The following is a 13,631-nucleotide window of genomic DNA, read 5'->3' as shown; positions in this document are numbered from 1 at the left end:
ACTGAGCCAGTAACTGGCAAGTTACAAGTCAAGGCACATCAGTGGTGAGGAAGCAAGTTATAAGTCAAGGCAGGTCAGTGGTGAGGAAGCAAGTTATAAGTCAAGGCAGGTCAGTGGTGAGGAAGCAAGTTATAAGTCAAGGCAGGTCAGTGGTGAGGAAGCAAGTTATAAGTCAAGGCAGGTCAGTGGTGAGGAAGCAAGTTATAAGTCAAGGCACATCAGTGGTGAGGAAGCAAGTTATAAGTCAAGGCAGGTCAGTGGTGAGGAAGCAAGTTATAAGTCAAGGCAGGTCAGTGGTGAGGAAGCAAGTTATAAGTCAAGGCAGGTCAGTGGTGAGGAAGCAAGTTATAAGTCAAGGCAGGTCAGTGGTGAGGAAGCAAGTTATAAGTCAAGGCACATCAGTGGTGAGGAAGCAAGTTATAAGTCAAGGCAGGTCAGTGGTGAGGAAGCAAGTTATAAGTCAAGGCACATCAGTGGTGAGGAAGCAAGTTATAAGTCAAGGCAGGTCAGTGGTGAGGAAGCAAGTTATAAGTCAAGGCAGGTCAGTGGTGAGGAAGCAAGTTATAAGTCAAGGCAGGTCAGTGGTGAGGAAGCAAGTTATAAGTCAAGGCACATCAGTGGTGAGGAAGCAAGTTATAAGTCAAGGCAGGTCAGTGGTGAGGAAGCAAGTTATAAGTCAAGGCAGGTCAGTGGTGAGGAAGCAAGTTATAAGTCAAGGCAGGTCAGTGGTGAGGAAGCAAGTTATAAGTCAAGGCAGGTCAGTTGTGAGGACCAAGCTAACCTAAGCAAAAGTACTTAAGATGGTGACTGATATATTCACTTTTCTGTTGATGACCTAAATGTTCACTTGTGATACCCTAAACACTCACACTTGTAGTGATGACCAAAACAATCACACTTTTGATGACCTAAACACTCACCCTTGTGATGACCTAAACACTCACCCTTGTGATGACCTAAACACTGACCCTTGTGATGATCTAAACACTCACCCTTGTGATGGCCTAAACACTCACATTTGTGATGGCCTAAACACTCACCCTTGTGATGGCCTAAACACTCACCCTTGTGATGATCTAAACACTCACCCTTGTGATGGATTAAACACTCACCCTTGTGATGGCCTAAACACTCACTCTTGTAATTGCCTAAACACTCACCCTTGTGATGATCTAAACACTCCCCCTTGTGATGATCTAAACACTCACCCTTGTGATGGCCTAAACACTCACCCTTGTGATGACCTAAACACTCACCCTTGTGATGAACTAAACACTCACTCTTGCGATGACCTAAACACTCACCCTTGTGTTGACCTAAACACTCACCCTTGTGATGACATAAACACTCACACTTGTGGTGATGACCTAAACACTCACCCTTGTGATGACCTAAACACTCACCCTTGTGATGTTCTAAACACTCACCCTTGTGATGACCTAAACACTCACCCTTGTGATGGCCTAAACACTCACCCTTGTGATGATCAAAACACTCACCCTTGTGATGGCCTAAACACTCACCCTTGTGATGGCCTAAACACTCACTCTTGTAATTGCCTAAACACTCACCCTTGTGATGATCTAAGCACTCACCCTTGTGATGGCCTAAACACTCACCCTTGTGATGGCCTAAACACTCACTCTTGCAATGACCTAAACACTCACCCTTGTGTTGACCTAAACACTCACCCTTGTGATGACATAAACACTCATCCTTTTGATGAACTAAACACTCACTCTTGTGTTGACCTAAACACTCACCCTTGTGATGACCTAAACACTCACACTTGTGGTGATGACCTAAACACTCACCCTTGTGATGACCTAAACACTCACCCTTGTGATGTTCTAAACACACACCCTTGTGATGACCTAAACACTCACTCTTGTGATGACCTAAACACTCACTCTTGTGATGACCTAAACACTCACCCTTGTGATGACCTAAACACTCACACTTGTGGTGATGACCTAAACACTCACTCTTGTGATGACCTAAACACTCACCCTTGTGATGTTCTAAACACTCACCCTTGTGATGACCTAAACACTCACCCTTGTGATGACCTAAACACTCACTCTTGTGATGACCTAAACACTCACTCTTGTGATGACCTAAACACTCACCCTTGTGATGGCCTGAACACTCACCCTTGTGATGACCTAAACACTCACTCTTGTGATGACCTAAACACTCACCCTTGTGATGACCTAAACATTCACCCTTGTGATGACCTAAACACTCACTCTTGTGATGACCTAAACACTCACTCTTGTGATGACCTAAACACTCACTCCTGTGATGACCTAAACACTCACTCTTGTGATGACCTAAACACTCACCCTTGTGATGACCTAAACATTCACCCTTGTGATAACCTAAACACTCACTCTTGTGGTGATGACCTAAACAATCACACTTTTGATGACCTAAACACTCACCCTTGTGATGACATAAACACTCACCCTTGTGATGACCTAAACACTCATCCCTGTGATGATCTAAACACTCACCCTTGTCATGACCTAAACACTCACACTTGTGGTGATGACCTAAACACTCACTCTTGTGATGACCTAAACACTCACCCTTGTGATGGCCTGAACACTCACCCTTGTGATGACCTAAACACTCACCCTTGTGATGACCTAAACACTCACTCTTGTGATGACCTAAACACTCACTCTTGTGATGACCTAAACACTCATCCTTGTGATGACCTAAACACTCATCCTTGTGATGACCTAAACACTCACCCTTGTGATGATGACCTAAACACTCATCCATGTGATGACTTAAACACTCACACTTGTGGTGATGACCTAAACAATCACATTTTTGATGACCTAAACACTCACCCTTGTGATGACCTAAACACTCACCCTTGTGATGACCTAAACACTCACCCTTGTGATGACCTGAACACTCACCCTTGTGATGACCTAAACACTCACCCTTGTGATGACATAACAGTCACCCTTGTGATGACCTAAACACTCACCCTTGTGATGACCTAAACACTCACTCTTGTGGTGATGACCTAAACAATCACACTTTTGATGACCTAAACACTCACCCTTGTGATGACATAAACACTCACCCTTGTGATGACCAAAACACTCACCCTTGTGATGACCTGAACACTCACCCTTGTGATGACCTAAACACTCACCCTTGTGATGACATAAACACTCACCCTTGTGATGACCTAAACATTCACCCTTGTGATGACCTAAACACTCACCCTTGTGATGACCTGAACACTCACCCTTGTGATGACCTAAACACTCACCCTTTTGATGACCTGAACACTCACCCTTGTGATGGCCTAAACACTCACCCTTGTGATGACCTAAACACTCACCCTTGTGATGACCTAAACACTCACCCTTGTGATGACTTGAACACTCACCCTTGTGATGACCTGAACACTCACCCTTGTGATGACCTAAACACTCACCCTTGTGATGACCTAAACACTCACCCTTGTGATGACCTAAACACTCACCCTTGTGATGACCTAAACACTCACCCTTGTGATGACCTGAACACTCACCCTTGTGATGGTAACCTGGACAGGAATAGTGACGTCTGGGGTGAGCCAGGCCAGAGTCAGCAGGTTGACGCCATGGTTGGTGGTGGTGAGCGGCGCTCCAGCTGCCACCAGTAGGTTGATGATCTTGAGACGGTTGCTGGTAATGGCCAGGGAGAGTGGGTAGACGGACCACTGTCCCACTGGCTCCATGGGTGCCCGTGACCTGAGTAAGCGGGTCGCCTCACTGACATCATCACTCTTGCTGATGACATTAAGCAGCTTCTCGTACAGTTCTATTTCTTTCTCATAACTCTGCAAAATTAAATAATGATGTGCTGCTGTACCATAACTTCTGTGCTTGAGATTCTAAAACTTTTTGTTTAATTATTGAAGATACTAAACTGTATGTTGACTTGAAAACTGAAAGTTAAAATGTTCATCCAGTTCACTGGTTCAGATAACTAGCTGTTTCCAATAGTATCATAATAACTGTCTAATAGAACAGCACGAGGAAGATGGTCGAGTTATAAGTTGGTGAAGAAAAAGACAGGTCGAGGAGAGAACATGTGAAGGAGAATATAAGTCCAACTTAAAGTAAGTCAATGAGAAAGTTATTTGAGGAAAAATAGAGCAAACAGAAATTAGGTAGAGGAAAGAAGTCAGAGAAAGTAAAGTCAATGGCAAGAAAAGTAGAGTAGAAAAAAAGGCATAAAGATTATATATGGTTGAATAAATAGGTCATTTATAAAGAAGATCAAATTGAAAGAAGGGAAAAGATATATTATCTTGACTTATACATGATAAGGAAAGTAGATAAAAAGGTAGATAATGGAGAAAGTAGGTTGAAGAGAAAGTAAATTAAGGAGGAGAAATTTGATTAATTTAATTGTGCATAAAAGAGAAAGATGATCGAGGAGTTAAATAGGATAATTTAGGTGGTAAAGAAAGTAGATCAGAGGAAAAGAAGTAACAGTAAAAGTAAGTGAATATGCATATAATTAACACCTGCTGCACCTTAAGTTAATTTACTGTTATTTATTAAAAAATAATTAAATTGTTTTATACAGTAGAGGAGCCAGAGGAATGTGTTCTGACAGACTGTTGCTGGTGACCTCGTGTAATTACAATACTTTTATTAAGGAACATTTTAAGGCGCTTGTTGACATAACTTGGAAGAGAGATAATAACTTATGTGAAAGTTTGATGGTCAGTTGCAGCATAAACTTACTTAACTTTAATATCTCACAATTAAGACTATTATCTATAATTCTCTTATTTTCTACAGCATTTAAACCTTTTGAAAAAGTTATCATCCACTAGAAAAATGTTGTATAAATTCCGCAGTACTAATGACCAGCAGTGTAATAGAAATAAAAAAAATGTTTGATTGGTTGTTCAGTTCATCAGTTGAGATCTACAACAACTGCTGACTTAAATATATTGTGAGGAAGTGATCCAGAAGTAAATTATTAACAGTCTACTTTATGTAAATTAAAATGAAAAACTAAATAACAGGAAAACAAGACCAGTGTTGCCAGACCAAAGTCTTCTTCCACTGAGAGTTCCACCTGGTCAAAAGGACCAGTGATAATAGAGCAGTCTCCTTCAGCTGACAATTAAACCTGGGTCACAAGACCACTGATACCAGACAAGAGTCTACTTCAACTGACAGTTAAACCTTGGCAACAAGACATGTGATGCCAGACCAGAGTCTCCCTTCAATGACTGTTCCGTCTGGTCTACAAGACCAGTGATGACAGAACAGAGTCTGCTTCCACTGACACTTACTACTGGTCCACAAGACCAGAGAAACCACATAAGAGTCTCCTTCCACTGACAGTTAAACCAGAGCCACAAGACCAGTGATGCCAGACCAGAGTCTTCTTCCACTGACACTTCCTTCTGGTCCACACGACCAGTGATGCCAGACCAGAGTCTCCTTACACTGACAGTTCCACCTGGCCAACAAAACCAGTGATGCCAGAGCAGTCGCCTTCCAATGACACTTCATCCTGGTCCACAAGACCAGTGATGCCAGACCAGAGTTTATTTCCACATACAGTTCCACGTGCTACACAAGACCAGTGATGCCAGACCAGAGTCTCGTTCCACTGACAGTTCCACCTGGTCCACAAGACAAGCGATGATAGACCAGAGTCTCTTTCAACTGACAGTTCCACCTGGTACACAAGATCAGTGATGCAAGACCAGAGTCTCCTTCAACTGACACTTCCTCCTGGTCCACAAGGCCAGTGATGCCAGACCAGAGCCTCCTTCCACTGACAGTTCCACCTGGTCCACAAGACAAGCGATGATAGACCAGAGTCTCTTTCAACTGACACTTCCTCCTGGTCCACAAGGCCAGTGATGCCAGACCAGAGCCTCCTTCCACTGACAGTTTCACCTGGTCCACAAGACCAGTGATACTAGACCAGTGTCTCCTTCCAATGACAGTTCCACATGGTCCTAAAGATCAGTGATTCAAGACCAGAGTCTCCTTCCACCGACACTTCCTTCTGGTACACAAGACCAGTGATGCGTGGCAAGAGTCTTATAACACTGACAGTTTCACTTGGTCCACAAGACCAAAGATGCCAGACCAGAGTCTCTTTCCACTAACAGTTCCACCTGGTCCAAAAGACCAGTGATATCAGACCAGAGTCTCCTTCCACTTACAGATCCACCTCGTCCACAAGACCAGTGATGCCAGACCAGAGTCTCCTTCCACTGACAGTTCCACCTGGTCCACAAGACCAGGGATGCCACTCAAGAGTCTCCTTCCACTGACACTTCCACCTGGTCCACAAGACAAGTGATGCCTCACCAGACTCTCCTTCAACTGACACTTCCACCTGGTCAACAAGACCAGTGATACCAGAGCAGAGTCTCTTTCTGCTGACAGTTAAACCTTGGCCACAAGACCAGTGATGTCAGACCAGAGTCTCCTTCCACTGACACTTCCTCCTGATCAACAAGACCAGTGATTCCAGACCAGTCTCCTTCCCCAACAGTCTTTGACTGTTGTCTACCTCATGATGTGGCTATACAACAATTTCGGGTCAGTCTTGATTTTCGATGCTATGTCATTTTCATACTGTCGCTGGGCCTCCCTCCTTACCTGTGCATACTCGTTCCTGACTCTGCGACTGATCTCCCTATTTACTTGTGTTCTCTGCCTTCTGTACTTTTTCCATTCTCTATTGCACTTTGTTTTTGCCTCCTTACACCATCGGGTAAACCAAGGGCTCGTTCCGGTCTTCCCATTGTTTCTGTTGCCCTTAGGAATAAACCTTTCCACTGCCTCCTTGCATTTTGTTGTTACATTTTCCATCATTTCATTTACTGGCTTTCCTGCCAGTTCTCTGTCCCACTGGACCTCTCGCAGGAAGTTCCTCAACCCTATGTAATCCCCTCTTTTAATGTCAGGCTTTTCCCATTCAACTCCTGTTACTCTCTCCACTTGCAACTTTACTATGTATTCAAAGCACATAACCACGTGGTCGCTAGCCCCTAGGGGACTCTCGTACGTGATGTCCTCAATGTCTGAACTGCCCAGGGTGAACACAAGGTCCAATCTTGCTGGTTCTTCCTCCCCTCTCACTCTCGTAGTGTCCTTAACATGTTGGTGCATGAGGTTTTCCAGCACCATGTCCAACAACTTGGTTCTCCATGTTTTGGGACCCCCATGTGGCTCCAGGTTTTCCCAGTCAATCTCCCTGTGGTTGAAATCCATCATAACCAGCAACTTTGCTCAGCTGGAGTGAGCTCTTCTTGCCACCTCAGCAAGTGTGTCCACCATTGCTCTGTTGCTCTCTTCATATTCCTCTCTTGGCCTCCTGCAGATCTTTGTTGGAGTATACATCAGTGCAATGACCACCTTGTGCTCCCCAGACTGAAGTGTACCTACTGTGTAGTCTCTTTCTCCTGTCTCATCTATGCATTCCATTTTCTCGAATTTACATCAGTTTTTTACGAGCAGAGTAACCCCATCTCCCCCTCTGCCCCTTCTATCTTTCCTCATGATCTGTTATCCTGGTGGAAAGATTGCATCTGTTATTGTCTCCGTGAGTTTTGTTTCTGAAACTGCTATGATGTCTGGAGACTTCTCATTGATTCTTTCTTTCCATTCCTCGTGTTTATTCGTTAATCCATCCGCATTTGTGTACGAAACCTTCAACTTCTGTTCTAATAATGTAACTGTAGTGCTGGGGGTGGGAACAGAGGGATCGGTGAGTGATGGTTGGTTTGGATTGTTCAGTTGCCTTGTGGGTGTCGTGGCTGGAGTCCTTCTGCAGGTGTTTCTGGGGGTGTGCTTGTCCTTCCACTTGTTCCTGGATTATTCGGCTCTCCTTTTTCATTTCCTCCCATTTCTTTTTTCGTTTTTGAACTCTCTCTTTCATCATCTTTCTTTCGTCCTGTGTTCTCTCTCGATCGAGGTACACACTCATGAACTCCTGCTTGCCTCTCAGCCATGCTTTCTCCTGCAGGATCATGGTTCGGGTTGATTCTGCCTTGAAAATTACTTTGAGAGGCCGATTCCTTTTCTTTGTGAACCACCCAATTCTCCGAAAATTTGCCACCCGGGTCATGTCCCCCTCGCCTATCACCTTCATGATACCTTCAATTGCTTTTTTCTCCTCCTGCTTTCTTTCATCATAAGTTTCCCCTTTAGCTTCGTCTAGCCCATTGACAAAACTGATCTCTCCCTTTCCACCTCCCACTGTGACTCCCATTGCATCGTCTGATGTGTTTTAGTTCCTTCCAGTTGAGTGTTCCTTCATTCAGTCCCTTCCCTAGCTATGGACCCTATGCTCATTGGTTTGTCCTTCCTGCTCACCTGTTCCTGGCCCCCACAGGTGTCTGGTAAGGTCACTGCACATGTCCTAGTTCCTTCAATGTCTTCCAACCTCTCATTCTGTATTAGTGTGCTCCCTGTCTTTGTTTTGGCCTCAAGTGGGTTTGACAGGACCTCTGCATACGGTTTAGTATGTGTGTGTATCTGTGTGTGTGTGTGTGTATGTGCGTATGTGCATGTGTGTGCGTGTGTGTGCATGTGTGTGTGAGTGTGTGTGTGTGTGTGTGTATTCGCCTAGTTAGTTAATTAGTTACCATATTGTCCTAGTGCAGGTGTGTGTGTGTATGTGTGTATATGTGTGTGTTCGTTTGTATGGGGGAGGTGTGAGGGGGAGATACTGCTAATACATACCAGTAATTCTGGGTTATAAAAACACGTACTATTGTTCACTGACGTTGTCACTACCACTGATTACTGCTAGCAGTTACTGCACTCCTTAAAAACACTAATGTTCTCGGAGCCTTGTGCACCTGAGTCTGCACCCACTGTGTGTGTGTGTGTGTGTGTGTGTGTGTGTGTGTGTGTGTGTGTGTGTGTGTGTATGTGTGTGTGTGTGTGTGTGTGTGTGTCTGGGAGTGTGTGTATGTGTACTGGTGTACTCACCTAATTGTACTAACCTAATTGTGGTTGCAGGGGTCGACACTCAGCTCCTGGCCCCGCGTCTTCACTGATTGCTACTAGGTGTGTGTACTCACCTATTTGTGGTTGCAGGGGTCGATTCACAGCTCCTGGCCCCGTCTTTTTGCTGATTGTGTGTGTGTGTGTGTGTGTGTGTGTGTGTGTGTGTGTGTATGTGTGTGTGTGTGTGTGTGTATGTGTATGAGTGTGTGTGTGTATGCGTGTGTGTACTCACCTATTTGTACTCACCTATTTGTGGTTGCAGGGGTCGATTCATAGCTCCTGGCCCCGCCCCTTCACTGATTGCTACTAGGTCCTCTCTCTCCCTGCTCCATGAGCTTTATCATACCTCGCCTTAAAACTATTTATGGTTCTTGCCTCAACCACCTCACTTTCTAGGCCATTCCACGGCTTGACTACTCTATGACTGAAGAAATATTTCAAAACATCCCTTTGATTCATCTGAGTCTTCAACTTCCAATTGTGACCTCTTGTGTCTGTGTCCCATCTCTGGAACATCCCGTCTTTGTCCACCTCGTCTATTCCGCGCAGTATTTTATATGTCGTTATCATGTCTCCCCTGACCCTCCTTGCCTCCAGTGTCGTGAGGCCGATTTCCCTCAACCTTTCTTCATAGGACAATCCCCGTAGCTCTGGGACTAGTCTTGTTGCACACCTTTGCACTTTCTCTAATTTCTTGACGTGCTTGACTACCTGGAGTTTACCTGGAGAGAGTTCCGGGGGTCATAGCCCCCGCGGCCCGGTCTGTGATTCCAAACTGGTGTTGCATACTCCAGTAAGGGCCTGACGTAAATGGTATACAGAGTCTTGAACGAATCCTTACTGAGGTATCGGAGCGATATCCGTAGGTTTGCCAGGCGCCCGTATGCTGCAGCAGTTATCTGATTGATGTGTGCCTCGGGAGATATGCTCGGGGTTACACTCACCCCCAGATCTTTTTCCTTGAGTGAGGTTTGGAGACTTTGGCCGTCTAAACTATATTGTGTCTGCAGTCTTATTTGCCCTTCCCCAATCTTCATGACTTTGCATTTGGCAGGGTTAAACTCAAGGAGCCAGTTGCTGGACCAGGCATGTAGCCTGTCCAGGTCTCTTTGTACTTCCTGTTATATGTGCCTGATCCTCTAGCTTTTGCAGTAACCTCTTGTGAGGAACTGTGTCGAAGGCCTTCTTGCAGTCCAAAAATATGCAGTCGATCCACCCCTCTCTCTCTTGTCTTACTTCTGTCACCTTGTCATAAAACTCTAGTAGGTTTGTGACACAGGATTTTCCCTCCCTGAAACCATGCTGGTTTTCAGTTATACACTTGTTTCTTTCCAGGTGCTCCACCACTCTCCTCTTGATGATCTTCTCCATGACCTTGCATACTATACACGTTAGTGATACAGGTTTGTAGTTTAGTGCCTCATGTCTGTCTCCCTTTTTAAAAATAGGGACTACATTTGCCATCTTCCATAACTCGGGGAGTTGCCCAGTTTCAAATGATGTGTTGAAGATCTTTGTAAACGGTACACACAATATCTCTGCTCCCTCTTTAAGGACCCACGGAGAGATGTTGTCTGGTCCCACTGCCTTTGAGGTGTCAAGTTCGCATAGCAGCTTCTTCACCTCCTCCTTGGTTACATGTACCTCATCCAGCACTTGCTGGTGCACCCCCCTGCTCTGATTTCCTGGAGTCCTACTGGTTTCCACTGTAAATACTTCTTTAAATCTTGTGTTGAGCTCCTGACATACCTCCCGGTCGTTTCTTGTGATTTCCCCATCACCCTTCCTCAGTCTGATTACCTGGTCCTTGACTGTTGTTTTCCTCCTGATGTGGCTGTACAACAGCTTCGGGTCAATCTTGACTTTCGATGCTATGTCATTTTCGTATTGCCGCTGAGCCTCCCTTCTTATCTGTGCATATGCGTTTCTGGCTCTTCGGCTAATCTCTTTATTTTCCTGAGTTCTCTGTCTTCTGTACCTTTTCCATTTTCTAGTACACCTAGTTTTTGCCTCCCTACACCTTTGGGTGAACCAAGGACTCGTTCTGTTCTTTCCATTATTTCTGTTTCTCTTGGGAACAAACCTCTCCTCTGCCTCCTTGCATTTTGCCACATAGTCCATCATTTGTTGTACTGGTTTTCCTGTCAGTTCCCTCTCCCACTGAATATCTTGAAAGAAGTTCCTCATGCCTGAGTAGTTCCCCTTTTTTGTAGTTTGGCTTTTCCCACCCTATTCCTGCTGCTCTCTCCACTTGGAGCTCAACTATGTAGTCGAAGCACAAAACCACATGATCACTAGATCCCAGGGGCCTTTCATGCATGATATCCTCGATGTCAGAACTATTCAAGGTGAATATAAGGTCCAGTCTTGCTGGTTTATCCTCTCCTCTCTCTCTGGTAGTGTCTCTAACATGCTGATGCATGAGGCTTTCCAGTACCACATCCATCATCTTGGCTCTCCATGTTTCGGGACCCCCATGGGGCTCCAGGTTTTCCCAGTCAATCTCCTTGTGATTGAATTCACCCATAACTAGTAACTTTGCTCACCCCATGTGTGCTCTCCTGGCCACCTCGGCTAGTGTGTCGACCATTGCTCTGTTGCTCTCATCGTATTCTTCTCTTTGCCTCCTGCAGTTCTGTGGTGGGTTGTACATTACTGCAATTATCACCTTATGTCCCTCAGACTGGAGTGTTCCTACTAAGTAGTCCCTTTCGCCCGTGCCATCCATTCCTTCCATTTTCTCAAAACCCCACTGGTTTTTAATGAGCAGTGCAACTCCTCCTCCCCCTCTCCTCCCTCTGTCTTTCCTGAGGATTTGATATCCGGATGGAAATATTGAATCTGTTATTATTCTGGTGAGTTTTGTTTCTGTGAGTGCTATTATGTCTGGGGATGTCTCCTTGATTCTTTCGTGCCACTCCTCATACTTTTTTGTTATTCCATCTGCATTTGTGTACCACACCTTCAACTTCTTTTCTAAGATTGTGGTCTGGGAGGTGTATTGGGGTTGGGGAAGTGGGAGACCTGATAAGGAACTATGGGTGGTTGCTGTGGGGGTGGAGTTTGTAATGGAGTGGGTGGGGAAATTGGATGTGGCATGGGTGTTTTGGTTTAGAGTGTTTGGTTGCACTGGGGTTGACCTGGTTGAGAAGCTTCTATAGGAAGTTGTGAGGGAGGCTGTATTTGATCTTCCTGTGTCTGGGATCTCCTGTCTGTCTTCTCCAACCCCTCTCTTTCCTCCTTTCGCCTTAGTACCATCTCTCTCAGTTTCTACATTTCTGCTTGTGTTCTGTCGCGGTCGAGATACACCTTCCTGTATGCCAGCATGTCCCTTAATCGTGCTTTCTCCTGCAGGATCCTGTTCCCAGTCGATTCTGCCTTGAAGGTCACTTTCACTGGCCGGGTTCTTTTTCTTACAAACCCCCCTATTCTCCGAAAAATTTTCAGCCTGGTCATGTCGTCTTCTCCTATTGCTTTCATGATGCTTTCAATTGCTTTTTTCCCCCCTTGTTTTCTTGCTTCATATGTTTCCCCTTCAACTTCCTGGAGCCCATACACAAAGACTGACCTCACCCTTTCATTCTCCCACTGCATTTCCCTGTGTATCCCCTAATTCAATTTGATTTCCTCCATTGCAGCTTTTCTTTCTTCAGTTTCACTAGCTAATGTACTTGGGCTCAGTGGCCTGTCATTTTCCCTTCTCGGCTTTCCCTGGGCTCTGCTGTGGTCTGTTAGGGCCTCCACATATAGCTGAACTCTTTCATTTACTACAGTCTCCACTGATTGAGCTTCTACATGCAGTTTTGCTCCTTCTTTCCCTGCAGTCCCCTTATTTGTGGCTGAGGTAGCAGTCTTTGTTGTCAATCCCAAAATGTTCTTTAGTTCATTAGGCTGTTTCAGATCTTTCAGTTCCTCTTCTAAACTCTGTATCCTGGCCTCTGCTGCTTTGACTTGCACCTCCCACTTCCTGCTTTCCATGTCTATCCTCTCTTCCATTCTAATGCTAAGTTGTTCTAGTTTCTTTTCCCATTCATGTTCCCTTTTTGTGAGCTCTGCTGCCCAATCTTCCTTTGCAGTTTCCTCCACCTGTCCCTTGGTTTTTCTTGTTGCTCTCTGGCAACCCATTTTTGTTTTATTCTGATTGCCTTAGAGTGGGAAACCTATGTAATTCTGTACGTTAGATTTGTATTGTGTATGTCAGAGTGTGGGGGGGGAGGTAGTGGAGGAACTGTGTGTGTGTGTGTGTGTGTGTGTGTGCATGTGTATGTTTGTACTCACCTATTTCTACTCACCTATTTGTGGTTGCAGGACTCGAGTCACAGCTCCTGGCCTCGCCTCTTCGCTGATTGCTACTAGGTCCTCTCTCTCCCTGCCCCATGAGCTCTATCATACCTCGTCTTAAAACTATGTATGGTTCCTGCCTCCACTACATCACTTTCTAGGCTATTCGATGGCCTGACTTCTCTATGACTGAAGAAATACTTCCTAACATCCCTTTGATTTATCTGAGTCTTCAACTTCCAATTGTGACCTCTTGTGTCTGTGTCCCTTCTCTGGAACATCCCGTCTTTGTCCACCTCGTCTATTCCTCCAGTGTCGTCAGGCCAATTTCCCTCA

General features: G+C 45.1%; 1 protein-coding gene across 1 annotated transcript in view; it reads right to left on the bottom strand.

Moving 5' to 3' along the window:
- Nucleotides 1–13,631, bottom strand: part of LOC128703943 (serine/threonine-protein phosphatase 6 regulatory ankyrin repeat subunit B-like) — an 88,332-nt gene that overhangs the window by 29,062 nt on the left and 45,639 nt on the right. Inside the window, exon 2 of the mRNA XM_070080538.1 lies at nt 3,560–3,850. Coding sequence (XP_069936639.1) covers nt 3,560–3,850 — 291 coding nt within the window. The remainder of the gene's footprint in view (nt 1–3,559; nt 3,851–13,631) is intronic.

Source organism: Cherax quadricarinatus, unplaced genomic scaffold, assembly GCF_038502225.1.
Source record: "Cherax quadricarinatus isolate ZL_2023a unplaced genomic scaffold, ASM3850222v1 Contig578, whole genome shotgun sequence".
Classification (NCBI taxonomy): domain Eukaryota; kingdom Metazoa; phylum Arthropoda; class Malacostraca; order Decapoda; family Parastacidae; genus Cherax; species Cherax quadricarinatus.
The sequence above is the reverse complement of the archived record's forward strand: the minus strand, read 5'-3'. Positions and strand labels throughout refer to the sequence as shown.